This window comes from Hemiscyllium ocellatum, chromosome 22 (genome assembly GCF_020745735.1).
Source record: "Hemiscyllium ocellatum isolate sHemOce1 chromosome 22, sHemOce1.pat.X.cur, whole genome shotgun sequence".
Classification (NCBI taxonomy): domain Eukaryota; kingdom Metazoa; phylum Chordata; class Chondrichthyes; order Orectolobiformes; family Hemiscylliidae; genus Hemiscyllium; species Hemiscyllium ocellatum.
The window spans coordinates 37,569,625-37,586,980 of NC_083422.1; the positions used below are offsets into that span (position 1 = coordinate 37,569,625).

Consider the following 17,356-nt stretch of genomic DNA (forward strand, 5'->3'; position numbering starts at 1 on the left):
CACTACTCACGCACTGCCCCAGGATTCAGTCCCCACACACTGCTCCGGAACTCACTCCTCACACGCTGCCTCAGGACTCACTTCCCATGCGCTGCTCCAGGATTCACTCCCCACGCACTGCTCCAGGACTCACTCCCCATGCATTGCACCAGATCTCACTCCCCACACAATGCTCCAGGACTCACTCCCCACACACTTCTCTGAGATTCACTCCCCACTCACTGCTCCAGGACTCACTCCTCACATGCTGCTCCAGGACTTATTCCCCACGCACTGCTCCAGGACTCACTCCTCATGCACTGCTCCAGGACTCACTCCCCGCGTGCTGCTCCAGGACTCACTTCCCACACACTTCTCCAGCACTCACTCCCCATGCACTGTTCCGGGACTCATTCTCCACGCACTGCTCCAGGACCCACTCCCCACTCACTGCCCCAGGACTCACTCCCCACACACTACCTCAGGACTCACTCCCCACACACTTCTCCAGGACTCACTCCCCACGTGCTGCTCCAGGACTCATTCCCCATGCACTGTTCTGGGACTCATTCCCCAAGCACTGCTCCAGGACTCACTCTCCACAAACTGCCTCAGGACTCACACCCCACACACTGCTCCAGGACTCACTCTCCACACACTGCTCCAGGGCTCGCAGCCCATGTGCTGCTCTGGGCTTCACTCCCCATGGACTGCATCAGAGCTGGTTCCTCACACGTTGCTCCAGAGCTCACAGCCCGCGTGTTGCTCCAGAGGCTCTGTTCTTCCTGCCAAAATACATAACCTCACATTTCTCCACATTATATTCCATCTGTCAAGTTTTTCCACATTCACATTACCCGTCTCTATAACTCTGCAGACTCTTTCTGTTATGTCTTCTCACCTTTTTTTGTGTTATCTGCAAACTTGGCGATAGTAAATTCATTTTCCTCATTCAAATCATTGAGATGTATTGTAAATAATTGTGGTCCCAGCAATAATCCCTGTGGCACACTACCAATTACAAGTTGCCAGTCTGGAAATGTTTCACTCATCCCAATTCTCTGTTGTCTATCTGTTAGTCAATCCTCTATTCATACTGATAGACATCCTCCAACATCATAGGGTCTTACTTTATTAAGTAGACTAATGTGTAGCGTATTAGCAAATGCTTTCTGAAAATTGAAACATAATACATCCCCTCCTTCCCTTTATCTATTCAGTTTATCATCTCCTCAAAGAATTCTAGTATCTTTCATGAAGCCATGCTGATTCTGCTTGATCACATTACACATTCCTAAATGTTCTGCTATTACATCCTTTATATTAGACTCTAACTGACATTAAGCAAACTGGTCTATAGTTATGTATTGTTTTGTCTATTTAAATAAGATGATATACTGGCAGTTTTCCAATTCTCTGGGAATTTTCCTGAATTTAAGGATTCCAGAAAGATTTCTATCAGTGTATCTACTATCTTTGTAGCTACTTCTTTTAATGTGTAGGTGACTTGTCAGTCTTTAGCCCCATTAGTTTCCCTAGCACTTGTTCTCTAGTGATGACTATTGTAGTTATTTCCTGGACACATTCTGTGGAATCTCAGCTAGGCTACGAATAAGATTGTTTGTTTGAAGGCAGTGTATCTACAAGTGAAAGAAAAGACTATTCTTGTTCTCTGGCCTATAATTGAGTACTGTGCTAGCTGCTGCATTTTAATCCATGATCATTCACTTCCCTTCCAGAGCGTGAGAAAGAGGAACGGCAATGAACTGCCACAATGAGGAGCGAATAAAATGGATATCAAACAGCTTGACCTTTCAAAGAGCTTCAAAGACAATGACATAGGAAAATTCCTAATTAGAAGTTTTATTGGAGCAAATTATTGCTGATGCTGGAATCTGTACTGAAAACTAAAAGTGATCATCTCTGACGAAGAGTTTCTCTCCTTGGATGCTGCCTGATCCACTGTAACTTCCAGCACTTTTTGTTAAAAGTTTTAGTAATTTTTCCAATTATCACAAAGGATTATTTATTGAATGCACACCAGTACACTGGCATTCTAATACTCTTGACATAATATAAGATTTACTGATTTTTAAAAAATTCTGTCAGGAATGAGAGTATAGTTGGCTCTGTCAGCGTTTATTGTCCATCCTTAAATAGCCTGAAGAAGGTGGTGGAAAGCTGTCTTCTTGAACTGTTGCAGTTCCTTGTGGTCTCAGTGCTGCATGAATTAGGTCATACAGTACATTTGAAAGGAATTAAAACATCATTTTTAGGGCCAATTTTAACTTGTTCTGCCTGATGTTCCTGTGGTATTAATAGGAAGAGATTATCTGAAGACCAATAAATAAGAAGGAAACTGATTAATTAGATTCTGTTGCAATTGGCCCTGTTTTCAATTACTAATCATAATCGAACAGTGAAGTGACAACAAGTAAAGAAAGCCTGAGGTACAATCTTCTGTTACATACCATAAAATTGTCCTCTGCTGAAACCTTTCAAATTCTTAATAAGTGCTCTTCCATCAAATGGGTTCTTTCCTGCTCTTATCATTTTGTGAACACCCATGGCATACAGTATTACTGCATCATGAAGATAAGCTGCATAGGAGCTCACCTGCATTACACCAGATAAACATAGATTAAACTCAAAGTTGTCTTAAAATTCAATTGCTAAACTAATGTGTCCTTTTTATTTCTTCTTCTAAATCCACTGCTTGATCTAATTAATTTGGTGCATTATCTTTTTAATAATATCACAGTATACATCTTAAAGCAAGATTTACATGAAAGACATGAGAATGAATGGGATAGAATGAAGCCATTTGCTCCATTATGTCTGCGCCAACCCAAAATCAGCTATCTAATCCAAATCTACTTTCTGTTTTTAACTTTTTTTTAATGCTTTCATATCCTTATTGTCTTATATAAAACACTTGCCTGTTCATCTCTTAATTCATTCAGACTGGGGTGTTTTTGCATCTTGCCTTGTTTTGAATTGAACAGGATTACCTCTCATTTGACATAATTCGTAATTCTGAGCTTATCCAGTTATTGCTGTAGAAAAGTACTTAGCGTATCGCAATAAATCTTCAAAGGCATCGGTCAGCAGATAGGTGTCACTGTTGCAACACTGAGCCTCATGAAACCTTTAACATGTTTCCTGCTTTGTTTGATTCTGTCTAATAATAATGACTATTTAAATAACTTAACAATAACAATTATTTGTATATAACTTTGACGGGCAAACTTCAGGTCAAGGACTTGTCACTTGAAGGGCATGAACCATTCATTTAGATTCTCCTGCTTGAATTCCACAAACCTTCACTTTTATTTCCTGTTATCAAATAGAAAAAAATGCTTGAATTTGAACATAAAATTCCAGGTAATGCTTTGATATATTTATTCTCACTTTTCAAAGGTCAATTTTATTTCTAAATATTTTTTTCTTTCATGGGCACCAAGTGGGTGTTGCTGGCATGGCTTGGCCAACACTCATTGTCATCTCTAATTGCCATTGAACTGAAAGGCTTGCTCAGCTGTTTCTGTCAGCAGCTAAGAGTCAACCAGCTTAGGACTCGTACTGTGGCCAAGCCCGATGAGGGTGGCAGATTCCCTTCTCTGTTGGGCGCAAGTGAACCAGGTGGGTTTTTATGGCAATCAACGATAGCTTCATTACTGAGACTAGCTTGGTATTCCCAATTTATTAAACGAACTGCAAGTTCATCAAGCTGCCATAATAAGATTTGAACCCAAGTCCCAAAAGCATTAGCCTAGTCCCTTGATTACTAGCCCAGTGACAGTTCCATTATATCACCATCTCCCTCAAACATAACACAGCTGGCTGCCATGTAGTATATTTTTTACTGCATAGGATGTAATATTAGACCTATGCTCTTCACAATGCAACTATTATGGCAGGTTTTCCCAGATCACTTTCCCGACTGAAGTATCCATTCTTATGACTAAAGACAGTATAACATAGGAGCTGACTGTTCTCACCTGACATGCTCATTTTCCAATGTTTTCATTGGTACACCTGGAGGTGCTTTATCCATTACACAAAACCACAGAATTATTACAGTGTAGGAGGAGGCCATTCAGTCCATCATGTCTGCACTGGCTCTCCAAATAATCATTTACTATTATTAAAGAATGACAACATGATTCTAGCAACATAAGCAAGTTCTCTTATAAACCTCTTTTTCTGAAGCCAAATCACTGTAAAAAGGGGCTCCTTTTAATCGTTGGTACACTTCTTGTAAAAAATTGAAGTAGCCATGTTCAGAATATGACTTCAGTCCAATCAGGAATACTGATTTGTACAGGTTCAAGGCAATTGAATCTTTCCCATCCACTAAAGCAGATTTCCAAAGATAATCCTGTGGAGAAGATGAACAAGATTGAAGCAATATAAGTTGTTTTCGTAAGGTCTTATGGATCTTTTCTGTACTAAGGGGTGGAATTAGGATATTCTGGATGAACCTCAATACTGTTACTCTCCTTTCATCTATGCTGTAGTTTACTAAAAATTGGGATGAATAGCACCACAGATGTGTGATATGTTGAGCTGCATTTTGTTTTAGTTAATTCATTCTAGATGTCCATGTTTCTTTTTATAACTCATGAGTAAAGGACAGTCCGAGCAAGAAGTGAACAAGAAATATTTATTGTTGCAAAACAAAACCTCTGAATTGCATGTTATAAATTCTTCCTTATTCTATCTTTATCCTGCAACCTATTGTTTTCCATTTCTTTCTTTAGGTGGATTATTGTTGTTGATATCGTTTGTATAGAACATAGAACATAGAACAATACAGCACAGAACAGGCCCTTCGGCCCACGATGTTGTGCCAAACATCTATCCTAGATTAAGCACCCGTCCATGTACCAATCCAATTGCCGCTTAAAGGTCGCCAATGATTCTGACTCTACCACTCCCACGGGCAGCGCATTCCATGCCCCCACCACTCTCTGGGTAAAGAACCCACACCTGACATCTCCCCTATACCTTCCACCCTTCACCTTAAATTTATGTCCCCTTGTAACACTCTGTTGTACCCGGGGAAAAAGTTTCTGACTGTCTACTCTATCAATTCCTCTGATCATCTTATAAACCTCTATCAAGTCACCCCTCATCCTTCACCGTTCCAACGAGAAAAGGCCGAGAACTCTCAACCTATCCTCGTATGACCTATTCTCCATTCCAGGCAACATCCTGGTAAATCTTCTCTGCACCCTCTCCAAAGCTTCCACATCTTTCCTAAAGTGAGGCGACCAGAACTGCACACAGTACTCTAAATGTGGCCTAACCAAAGTACTGTACAGCTGCAACATCACTTCACGACTCTTGAATTCAATCCCTCTACTAATGAACGCTAATACACCATAGGCCTTCTTACAAGCTCTATCCACCTGAGTGGCAACTTTCAAAGATCTATGTACATAGACCCCAAGATCCCTCTGTTCCTCCACCTGACTAAGAACCTTACCGTTAACCCTGTATTCCGCATTCTTATTTGTTCTTCCAAAATGGACAACCTCACACTTGGCAGGGTTGAACTCCATCTGCCACTCCTCAGCCCAGCTCTGCATCATATCTAAGTCCCTTTGCAGCCGACAACAGCCCTCCTTACTGTCCACAACTCCACCAATCTTCGTATCATCTGCAAATTTACTGACCCACCCTTCGACTCCCTCATCCAAGTCATTAATAAAAATTACAAACAGCAGAGGACCCAGAACTGATCCCTGCGGAACTCCACTTGTAACTGGGCTCCAGGCTGAATATTTACCATCTACCACCACTCTCTGACTTCGACCGGTTAGCCAGTTTTCTATCCAATTGGCCAAATTTCCCTCTACCCCATGACCCCTGACTTTCCACATAAGCCTACCATGGGGAACCTTATCAAATGCCTTACTAAAATCCATGTACACTACATCCACTGCTCTACCCTCATCCACATGCTTGGTCACCTCCTCAAAGAATTCAATAAGACTTGTAAGGCAAGACCTACCCTTCACAAATCCGTGCTGGCTGTCCCTAATCAAGCAGTGTCTTTCCAGATACTCATAAATCCTATCCCTCAGTACCCTTTCCATTACTTTGCCTACCACAGAAGTAAGACTAACTGGCCTGTAATTCCCGGGGTTATCCCTATTCCCTTTTTTGAACAGGGGCACAACATTCGCTACTCTCCAGTCCCCTGGTACCACCCCCGTTGACAGTGAAGACGAAAAGATCATTGCCAACGGTACTGCAATTTCCTCTCTTGCTTCCCACATAATCCTAGGATATATCCCGTCAGGCCCGGGGGACTTGTCTATCCTCAAGTTGCTCAAAATGTCCAACACATCTTCCTTCCTAACAAGTATCTCTTCTAGCTTACCAGTCCGTTTCACACTCTCCTCTTCAACAATACGGTCCCTCTCGTTCGTAAATACTGAAGAAAAGCACTCATTCAAGACCTCTCCTATCTCTTCCGACTCAATACACAATCTCCCACTACTGTCCTTGATCGGACCTACCCTCGTTCTCATCATTCTTATGTTTCTCACATACGCATAAAATGCCTTGGGGTTATCCTTGATCCTATCCGCCAAGGATTTTTCATGCCCTTTCTTAGCTCTCCTAATCCCTTTCTTCAGGTCCCTTCTGGCTATCCTGTATCCCTCCACTGCCCTGTCCGAACCCTGTTTCCTCAACCTTATGTAAGCCTCCTTCTTCCTCTTTACTAGACATTCAACCTCCCTCGTCAACCAAGGCTCCCTCACATGACCATTTCTTTCCTGCCTGATAGGTACATACATATCAAGGACATGTCGTATCTGCTCCTTGAAAAAGTTCCACATTTCCACCACATCCTTCCCTGACAGCCTATGCTCCCAACTTATGCTCCTCAAATCCTGTCTTACAGCATCATAATTTCCCTTCCCCCAATTGTAAAATCTACCCTGTTGTGCGCACCTATCTCTCTCCATAACCAAGGTGAAAGTCACAGAATTGTGGTCACCATCACCAAAATGTTCACCCACTAACAAGCCCATCACTTGTCCCGGTTCATTACCGAGTACCAAATCCAATATGGCCTCCCCTCTGGTTGGACAATCTACATACTGAGTTAGAAAAGCTTCCTGGACACACTGCACAAACACCGCCCCATCCAATCTACTTGATCTAAAGAGCTTCCAATCAATATTTGGGAAGTTGAAGTCGCCCATGACTACGACCCTGTGACTTCTGCACCTTTCCAAAATCTGTTTCCCAATCTGTTTCTCCACATCTCTCCTGCTATTGGGGGGCCTATAGTAAACACCCAACAAGGTGACTGCACCTTTCCTATTTCTGACTTCAGCCCATACTACCTCCAAAGGCAGATCCCCCTCAAACTTCCTTTCTGCAGCCGTTATACCATTTCTAATTAGCAATGCCACCCCCCCCTCCTTTTTTACCACCCTCCCTAATCTTACTGAAATATCTGTAACCAGGAACCTCCAACAACCATTCCTGTCCCTCATCTATCCACGTTTCCGTGATGGCCACAACATCGTAGTCCCAGGTACCGATCCACGCCTTAAGTTCACCCACCTTATTTCTGATACTCCTTGCGTTGAAGTATACGCACTTGAGCCCATCTCTGTGTCCACAAGTATTCCCTGTCAGTGCTACCTTCTCCACAGCCTCCCTACATTCTTGGACATCCTGACAAACAGCTAGCTTACTTGCTGGACTACAAGTCCGGATCCCATCCCCCTGCCAAATTAGTTTAAATCCCCCCGAAGAGTGCTAGCAAACCTACCCCCCAGGATATTGGTGCCTTTCTGGTTCAGGTGCAACCGATCCTGTTTGTACAGGTCTCACCTTCCCCAGAATGCAGTCCAAATACCTGAAGCCCTCCCTCCTACACCATCCTTGCAGCCACGTGTTCAACTGCACTCTCTCCCTATTCCTGGCCTCACTGTCACGTGGCACCGGCAACAACCCAGAGATGACGACTCTGTCTGTCCTAGCTTTTAGCTTCCAGCCTAACTCCCTGATACCTCCAGCTATTAATGCAAAGGGCTCTGGATTGTATCTTAAGGTTGGTGTCTCAACCTGAGTGTTCAGGAATGACATGCTGGGAGACATGCAAAATACTCGACTTTTAATCTATCTGTCTGTAAAGGAAACAGAAGCAAAAAAGCATCACTTATATTCCCTTATTCCCCAGGTTTGTCACTGACAGCAAAAAACGCTGTGACTTTCACCACTCCTCTGAACTTGTTACAAGTGTTGCAGTGAATAACCAAGACCGTTTTTGGTCTTTGAAGCATCAAAATACTTGAACATTTATGGGCAATATATCAGCCATCCTGCCAGAAATATAAGCACACAACATTCTCCTCTGGATTTACCTTGTTAAAGTAACAAAATACGTGAATATTTGTGAGAATGTGGAAACAAAATCAGTTCCAGAAATAATAAATCACAGGAAAGAGGAACTTTTAGTGTGGCAGAATTGTGTAAACAGGAAATCAAATTAGATAAATAACTTAATTAAGTCAGCAAGGTGTTAAAACTCATGTGCTGATATCACGCAGAGTGATTTATGGGTGCACATTTTTAAGTAATCAAAGCTTTGTTATCATTTTTTAAGCTTGATCATACTATTGGAAGGAAATCTCTAAGTAGATGGCCTCAGAATATTATTTACTAGCCAACAGCCACATGACTGTCTGAATATGTTATGTCATAGTTATGGAAAAGGTTTGACATTGGATTACATTGTCAAATTGTTACTCTGTTCCAGCAGTCTGGTGTACGCCTCTCTCATTTTAATTTCCAACACTGAAGTATTTATTAATGTGTCCACAAAATCCAAGCATTAAAAAAAATCAAGGAAGGCACTTACATTATCTTTTAGAATTCAACATCACAAGTTCTTGTGATCATTTTGTTTAGCTCACTACTCTTCACTATTTGTTCAAGGTGGCAATCCAATTAAGCACTATCAGTATTGAATTACATTATGTAGTTGCAAAACATTACTTTTCATGCATAATTGGCATGTAGTTTACCTGCCAATTCTATAGAAGATCAAAATACTGTTATCAACACATACACATTGTCAACTTATGAGGTTCTACCAGGACTAATCAGTTGACTCTATGCTGTGAGTGATGGATTTTGTCAAACAAATACTCACCTTCTTTTAAAAGGTCAATTGTAAAAAATATGTTTTAAAAATATACTCACCACACTATTACTCACCTCATAAAGTTGCAATATAAAAAACACATATTCTCCACTTGTTATTCCAAGCTGTTGAGCTTCTGACATTATTGATCCTGCCACCTTAGGAGTACAAATTAAAATGACAACTGAAAAATAAACATTGAACAGTGTCACTGACTTAAAACATAATGAAGGATCTACTATATGATTATATAGTAGATTTACTGCTCATTATATGATAACATTTGTCTTTATGCTTGCACACTCAGTCATAGGTGTAAACATCTCTAAACAATATCTTATTGATTGTGTGGTGTTGCTGAAAAGAGTAAAATTATTTAAATACAATCTATGTCTTTGAACTAGTGATCCAAATACCAAGGTTGTTGCTCTGGATACACAACTTCATTTTCCATCACTGTGGCTGGTAGAATTTAAATTCAGTTTAAATTAGAGCAGGGATGTATTGCTGAGTCTGTATAAGGTTCAGATCAGAACACATTTGGAATACTGTGTGTAGTTTTGGGCCCTGTATTTAAGGAAAAATGTGCAGGCGTTGCAGAGGATCCAGTCGAGGTTTATAAGAATGATCCCGGAGATGAAGGGCTTGTCCTATAATGAACGGTTGAGGACTCAGGATCTGTACTTGATCAAGTTTAGAAGTTCGAGGGGTATTTGTTTAAAACTTACAGTATACTGAGAGGCCTGCTTAGAGTGGACCTGGAGAAGGTGTTTCCACTTGGAGGAGAGACTAGGATCTAAGGGCTCAGCCTCAGATTGAAGGGATTAGATTAGATTACATACAGTGTGGAAACAGGCCCTTCGGCCCAACAAATCCACACCAATCCTCCGAAAAGCAACCCACCCAGACCCATTTCCCTACATTTACCCCTTCACCTAACACTACGGGCAATTTAGCATGGCCAATTCACCTAACCTGCACATCTTTGGCCTGTGGGAGGAAACCGGAGCACCCGGAGGAAACCCACGCAGACACAGGGAGAAGGAGGCAGGAATTGGAGGCAGGAATTGAACCCGGGTCTCTGGTGCTGTGAGGCAGCAGTGCTAGCCACCGTGCCACCCATAGACTCTTAAGAGCTGAGATGAGGGGAGTTTCTTCAGCGAGAGGGTGATGAATCTGTGGAACTCATTATCACAGAAGGTCAAGTCATTGAGTGTATTTAAAACAGAGGTAGATGGGTTCTTGATTAGTAAGGGGATCAAAAGTTATGGGGAGAAGGCAGGAAAATGGGATTGAGAAACATATTAGCTATGATTAACTGGCAGAGCAGACTCAATGGGCCAAATGGCCTAACTTTGCTCCAAATCTTATGGTTTATGATCTAATTCAATTATTAATGAGCTAAACCTATTACATATTCTTGACAGGTCAGACAACCATTAGATTGTTATAACAGCCTTACTTCAGTTTGATTGGGAGCATTGATTTCTGGTTTCTGCTATCAATTTCATAATGTTTGTTTAGAGAAAATGAAATGGTTTCAACTGCCTTGTCAGTTGAGCTATTGTAATCTGAAGTGGTCTAGATGACTGACTCTTCTATTGTCCTGAAAGCAGTTTTTTAAACATAGCGAGAGTCTTGAATTAAATCACCTTTGTTTACACATCCTACTGGCACTGTCGGAATCTGCCCCATGTACAGTAGATCATTAGGGATGGAAATGCCATAATTGGTATGAGACACCATAAAGGGTACAGGTTTGAGATTACTGTGAAGGACTCTCCTTCTCAACCTCTTCCCTCGCCTGAGGTGGCCCTCAGGTTAAATCACTACCAGTCACTTCTCTCTAATGAGAAAGCAGCCCCTATGATCTGATAAAACTATGGTGACACAACGCAAAAATACAAGTTTGGGGCACACATTGCCATTACAGGCCATGGGCATTTTTGAGATGCATATCATGGCATGGAAAACATCAAGAGGACTTCTTGAGCTTAACTTTTAAAATGTTTTCTCATTCACCACCTTAATCAATAACTCCCTCCACCAACAATGCACACTGACAGCACTGTATACCATCTACAAGGTGCACTGCAAAAAACATGTCAATTCTCCTCTGACAGCACCTTCCTAACCTGAGACTTTTACCACCTAAAGGAACATGAGCAGCAGGTGCTTTGGAATACCACCACCTATAAGCTCTTCTCAAATCTACATAACATCCTGTTTTGGAACTATATCAACATTTCTTTAATGTCAACAGGTCAAAATCCTGGAATTCCCTTTCTAACAGGACTTTGGGTGATGGCCTACAGCTGATCAAGAAGATGACTCACCACCACCTTCTCAAGAGCAATGGGGATGGATAAAAAATGCTTATCAATAATGACCATATTCCAAAAGGGAATAAAAGAAAGGTGAAGTAAGAGATAGTTGTTTATTTTGGTATTTCAAAGGCTCTTTATGCTCAATTCCTTTTACTTGTTTGCGCATGGAATTTAATATCATCAAACACAGAATTGTCTTATCTTGCTTTTGTGCTCAGAGCATTATAATCCAACAAACCTCACGTTCTTGTATCAAAAATAACTTCTTTTTAACTCAACAACATAACACATTTAAAGCAAAAGATTACTCTGTACAATATTAGCAATCAATGTTTATCATGTTCATGTTACCTTATTCTGTAATATATTAGACATACTGGCACCAAGGGAGATGTTTGTGGAACTTCGAGCTCAGCTCTGGGACTCTTCTGCAGTTGGTCTTTGAGGTAGTGTCCTCAGCTCAAACCTTCTCAACTGCTTTGCCAAAGGTCATCCCTCCATTATAGGGTCAGATGTGGTGATATTTGTTGATAATCGTGAAATATTCAGCATCATTTGTGACTCCGCAGATAAAGAAGTAGTCCATGTTCAAATGCAGCAAGACCTGGACAATATCCAGGTTTGGGCTGACAAGTAGCAAATAACATTTGCACCCCACAAGTGCTAGGCAATGACCATATCCCACAACAGAAAATCTAACCATCACCGCTTGAAATTCAATAGAATTACCATTAAAGAATCTCCCACTATCACATCCTGAATTTATCATTGATCAGAAACTGAACTGGACCAGCCATGTTAATACAGTGGCTATAATAGTAGGTCAGAAACTAGGAATCCTGTAGTGCATAACTCACCTGCTGACTCTCTGAAGACTGTCCACCATTCACAAGGCACAAATCAAGAGTTAGATGGTATAAACCCTGCTCACTTGGATGAATGCAGTTGCAACAACACTCAAGAAGTTCAACATTATCCAGAACACAGCAGCCTGCTTGATTGGCAGCACATGCACAAACATTCACACTATCCAACAACATTGTGGATTGACCTTCCCCAGATGGAGTATAGCAGATCAAGAAGGCAGCTCATCACCACTTTCTCAAAGGCAACTAATGCTGGCTCTCATATTTCAAGTCCAACGTGACTTTTCTTCACAACAAAACACTTCCAAAGAGTCACATTGGACTCATTGTAAACTGCTTCTTTTTCCACAGATACTGACAAAACTGTTGATTTGTCCAGCATTTTCTGTATAATTTCAGATCTCCAATATTCACAGTATCTTACTGTCAGGATTTTAAGTTCAAATGTTTCAACTATTAATACAATAGTATACTGCTGAATGTTAATTGTGGCTTGGTTGTTAGCACTCTTGCTATTGAATTGTAAGATTCATGGTTCAAATCCTGCTCTTGGGCATGAGCTAGATCAGGACTTCCAGTACAGTACTGAGAGAGCATTGTACTCTCTGGGTGACACGTTTTGGATGATCTGTCACACCAAGGCCCCATGGACCTGTTTAAACGGATGAAAAAGACCCTATTGAAATCTAACACTTTTCTCTCAAAAAGAAATGTGGATAGAGTTAAAATACTCGAGATTGAAACTGAAAGAATTCTGTTAGATAAGGCATTGAGAGATATGGAGAAAAGACAGATACATTAATCCTATGCAAATCAATGTTTCAAATCAGCCATCGTTTGGTGGAACAATCAAATAGTCACAGTGGTTGAATGGTCCACTTTGAGTCGATGATTTTAATATTGCTATCCGATTTCAATCCTCTTATAAGTCATTTGTGATATACAACTCTAAAACCATAAGAAATAGATGTAGGCCATTCAGCTCCTCAAACCTGCTCTGCCATTCAACAAGATCAGAGGTGACCCAACACTCACATTCACTTCCCAGCCATTTGCCCATAACCCTTGATTCCTCACTGATAAAGATTTTATCTCAGCCTTAAGTATAAACGAGGACTCTGTCCCAACAGCTCATCTTGGAAAGGGGTTCAACTCTCTGACAAGAATTTCCTCCTCATCTCAGTCTTAAACTGACTATTCACTAAGGATTTTGGACCATTTTTCCAAGGTTTCTCAACAATAAATCAAGGCTAAAATACAAATATTGAACACAAATTAGTCATGGATTTATTTATTTAAGTTCTAAAAGACAAAATCAGAATGAAATAAAAAGGAAACAACCTTCCTCTTAGAAATGAAAACCTCTAATCATGATAGTCACCTTGAAAACTTACACATTTTTTCAATATCCTCTATGCATTTATAAATATATATATACATATATATATATATTTGCAACATATTACTTACTATAGAACGACCCTTAATGACATCAGAAGTACTTTTGATTAAGGAATTGCTGATTCAGTGGAGAAAAGCCACTGCCTCTTAACCTAATATGATGCTGGTAACTTAGTGTGCAGCATCATGGCAGATATAAAGTGCTGACAATTATATGTGGAATGGAATGTGATAATGATTGACCCAGCTGGGAACAGATCCTTGAAAAGAACAAAAGTGAATATTACAAAAGATAGCACAGATCTCTAATGCCCGTGATCTCACGGGACTGGCGGTGAATGAAATGCAAAACCTCCAAAAAGTTCGCAATGTCAAGCTTTGAAGCCACACTCAAACGTGGAGTGCTGTGAACAGCAACCTCCATACTGGCTGGTACTCTTCAATTCTTCTGATCAACTCGAATCAAATTAAACTCCCCATATGCAGGCCCCAAACCCCTTCCTGGGAAAGTTTGCCCAGTGATCTGCTTGTGCAATAAACTGGTCACACTTACTTCTAGCTACAGTGGCAATTTGCTTGAGATGTGCCCGATGAAGGGTTGAATTGCCTGTGTTATATTTAGCTTGAGCTGTGATGGTAAAGTTTATTTCCAATTTCTTCACCACAATTTCCCAAAGCTCATCAATTTTGTCCCATGTTGAATCACTGGCAGTCCCTCCAATAAGGGCAACATACTTCCAGCCAAAGAACTGCAATGTTTTAGTCAGGGCATCGCTGATGATTTGCAATGGAGACAGCAGTTTTATGTAAGTGTCATACTCAAGGAAATGGTCTAATGCAGGTGGCTGGTCCACAAATCCAAAGATGGGGATGTTCCATTGAGAGGCGAATAAACCTGTAATCTAAAAACAGTAATTTGCAAGAATAGTCAACACACAAGTAGGTTATAGCAGTCAAATATAAGAACTAAATTGAAATTAATCTTTCTTTAAGCTTTTTCATTTCAACAGTATTTGACTTCTTCAACTATTAATTTCTTTATCATTGTGTTAAATGTTCCCCTTTGGATTTGGACTCTTTTTCTAGTCATTCTTTTTTGATTTCTATTTTCTTCACCCCTTCATAACCATAATTTCCTCTCACTTCCTGTTTTCTTCATTTTTATTGTCTTCTGAAATTATTTTACTTTCTTAGATTAGATCACTTCCATCCCTTGTTCACCTGCTAAATGTCTTTCCTGTTTAAGGATCTTCACAAAAGACTTAAATGTTTCAGGAAATGTTCTCTAAAGTTATGTTTCATACTTTCAAGCAATTAAAAATAACACATCAGCTGCTTCTTCTGAATGCAGTCTCACCTACCAGACCAAATTAATATATCAAGTTGACAGTCCACCTGAAACGTTACTACCCAAATCTGCGGAACAACTGGAGACACACAGAATTCTGAAAGATTGACAAATGATTTACTGAGAATCTCTTGTTAAGTTTACTCTAAGCTTGTCAAGATTACAATATAATTGGATTTAAATGTTAAAAATTGCGAGTTTAGTTAGTTACATTTTGCTATTTGAATCCAAGGAGTTGCATTGTTCCTGTAATTTGTTTTTACCACTAAATTAATAATTCAGTGCAAATTGCAGTAAATGATACAAAACAAACAGTAACTTACTGACCACCAGATGTGAGATCCTTGACACATAGCTCTTACCTCTGCTGCCTCTTGACAGGCTGGCCCGAAGAGCACTGAAATATTGTATTTTTGTACCTGGCTGATAAATGCATTAATGGATGTCTTTGGGTCACAGTCACTGTCGGCGTACACAAAATCCAGTGTGTAATTTAACATGAAAAGAGGGTCTGAATTGACTTTCTCGATGGCAAGCTGCATGGCAGATCCCAGTCTCATGGCACTGAAAGGGAAGGAGATGTTTTGGGGAGCTTGAAAGCCTAAGAAAAGTTTAGAAACCGCTGTGCAGTTTATAAGAGGAAACAACTGGAAAAAGAAGAATATGAGTGAAATACTTAGTAATGCAGCCATAATGCACATTAAGCTTTTATCGACGAAATTTCGAGTGCTTTCTTGTTAATTTCCAGCTGTTAGATATTTCAGATGGTGTGACCAGTATTTCAGGTCATAACAATATCACAGATCCATGTCATATTTATACACAATGCACCAGATGGATGTGTTAATCCCTGAATGTCTATATTCTGTCTTTAATTGGCACAAATCTTGTTAATGAATTTGATTAAAGTGATAAGTTTGAGTAAATGAAGTAAATCCCAGAGGGCAGCACAAATTGTTAGCTCTACTCATAGTTTCTGAAATTCTGACTGTTCCAATCATTTTAATTCCTAAACATACTTCAATTTGATGAGAAGTAGTCAGTTTTCAGTCTATTTTGCATCAGCATCAACAGCGTGATTTGTATCTTGTTTTAATGTGTGTGTTTAATTAGACTCTGGTCTTGACAATACCCCTCTTAGTGCACTCAAATTGTGTTATTTTGAATTTACTACTTCCCAATATGTTCTCTTCCCAGTTCACCTTTCCCACATTTGGGAATGTACTCATCTGTATTGAGTCAATCTCTTGTCATCTTTAAGCTCAGAGCTATTGACTGAAAATGTATAACGTATGTTCTTACTCAATGGCACACAACTACGTAGACAGGGAAATAGTGTTCTGGTCTTCTATCATAAAACTAAAGGCAAATATAAAATATTTATTTATCCTACCCAGGGTGAAGGAAATTCTTGACAAGAATGAAGTAAATGGGAACACAATATGGATGCACAAACTGATTATGTTGTCAAGTTAGGAAATTTGGAAATATGTCCAAAATTCTGAAGGGTTTTAGTACAGTACATAGGAAATAATTAGGAGAAGATATGACCTGCCACAACAAGAGTTGTCCTTGCTAAACAGGTTCAGGACAAATAGGATCCCTGCCTAACCAAGCTCCATCATCTCAGTACAAACCCCATATATTGAGAAACGTAAACAATGCTGCACATTACTGAACAGTATTGCCAGTACAGGCTAGGAAATGGAATAATGACCTTAAACTCAGCAAATAAGGGGATTTTCAGTTTACATGCATGGATTTGCATTGACTAAATTCTAAATAGTAGTGCAGAAAGATACAGATGTTAAAACTAGAGGAGACATAAAGAACCTATTCTATGTAGTGAGTTGTTTGATCTGGAATGCACTGCCTGGGAGCAAATTCATCAATACTCTTCAATAAGGAACTGGATTAATGCATAAAGGGACAACATGGCAGGGCTATGAGGGAAACGGAAGAGGAATGGGCCACATTAAATAGCTGAAGCAAAGAGTTGTCATTGGCATGATGAGTGGAATGGTTTCTTCCTGTTCTCATATTCTGTACAATTCCATTATTCTGTATTGAAGCAGTGCTGATCATGCCAATAGTCATAAACGCCAATGTAAAAAGGAGAAGACAAGTAATATTGGTATTGCAGCCATAGCACAATGTTCTGTTAATGATTATTTATGATTAATGATAGTGTTAAGCTCTTCTTGATGAAATTTAGATTTCTTTCTTGTTATTTTCCAACCATTAAGTAATTAAGATG

The 17,356-nt window shown here is 40.0% G+C and overlaps 1 protein-coding gene across 1 annotated transcript in view; it reads right to left on the reverse strand.

Annotated features, from left to right (window-relative positions):
- The window catches only part of gucy2g (guanylate cyclase 2g), a 67,890-nt gene extending 52,216 nt beyond the window's left edge, over positions 1-15,674 (reverse strand). Inside the window, exons 1-5 of the mRNA XM_060841796.1 lie at positions 15,462-15,674; positions 14,305-14,653; positions 9,232-9,341; positions 4,178-4,360; positions 2,451-2,595 (exon numbers count right to left, since the gene is read on the reverse strand). Coding sequence (XP_060697779.1) covers positions 2,451-2,595; positions 4,178-4,360; positions 9,232-9,341; positions 14,305-14,653; positions 15,462-15,659 — 985 coding nt within the window. The 5' untranslated portion in view covers positions 15,660-15,674. The remainder of the gene's footprint in view (positions 1-2,450; positions 2,596-4,177; positions 4,361-9,231; positions 9,342-14,304; positions 14,654-15,461) is intronic.
- Positions 15,675-17,356: the final 1,682 nt, after the last annotated feature.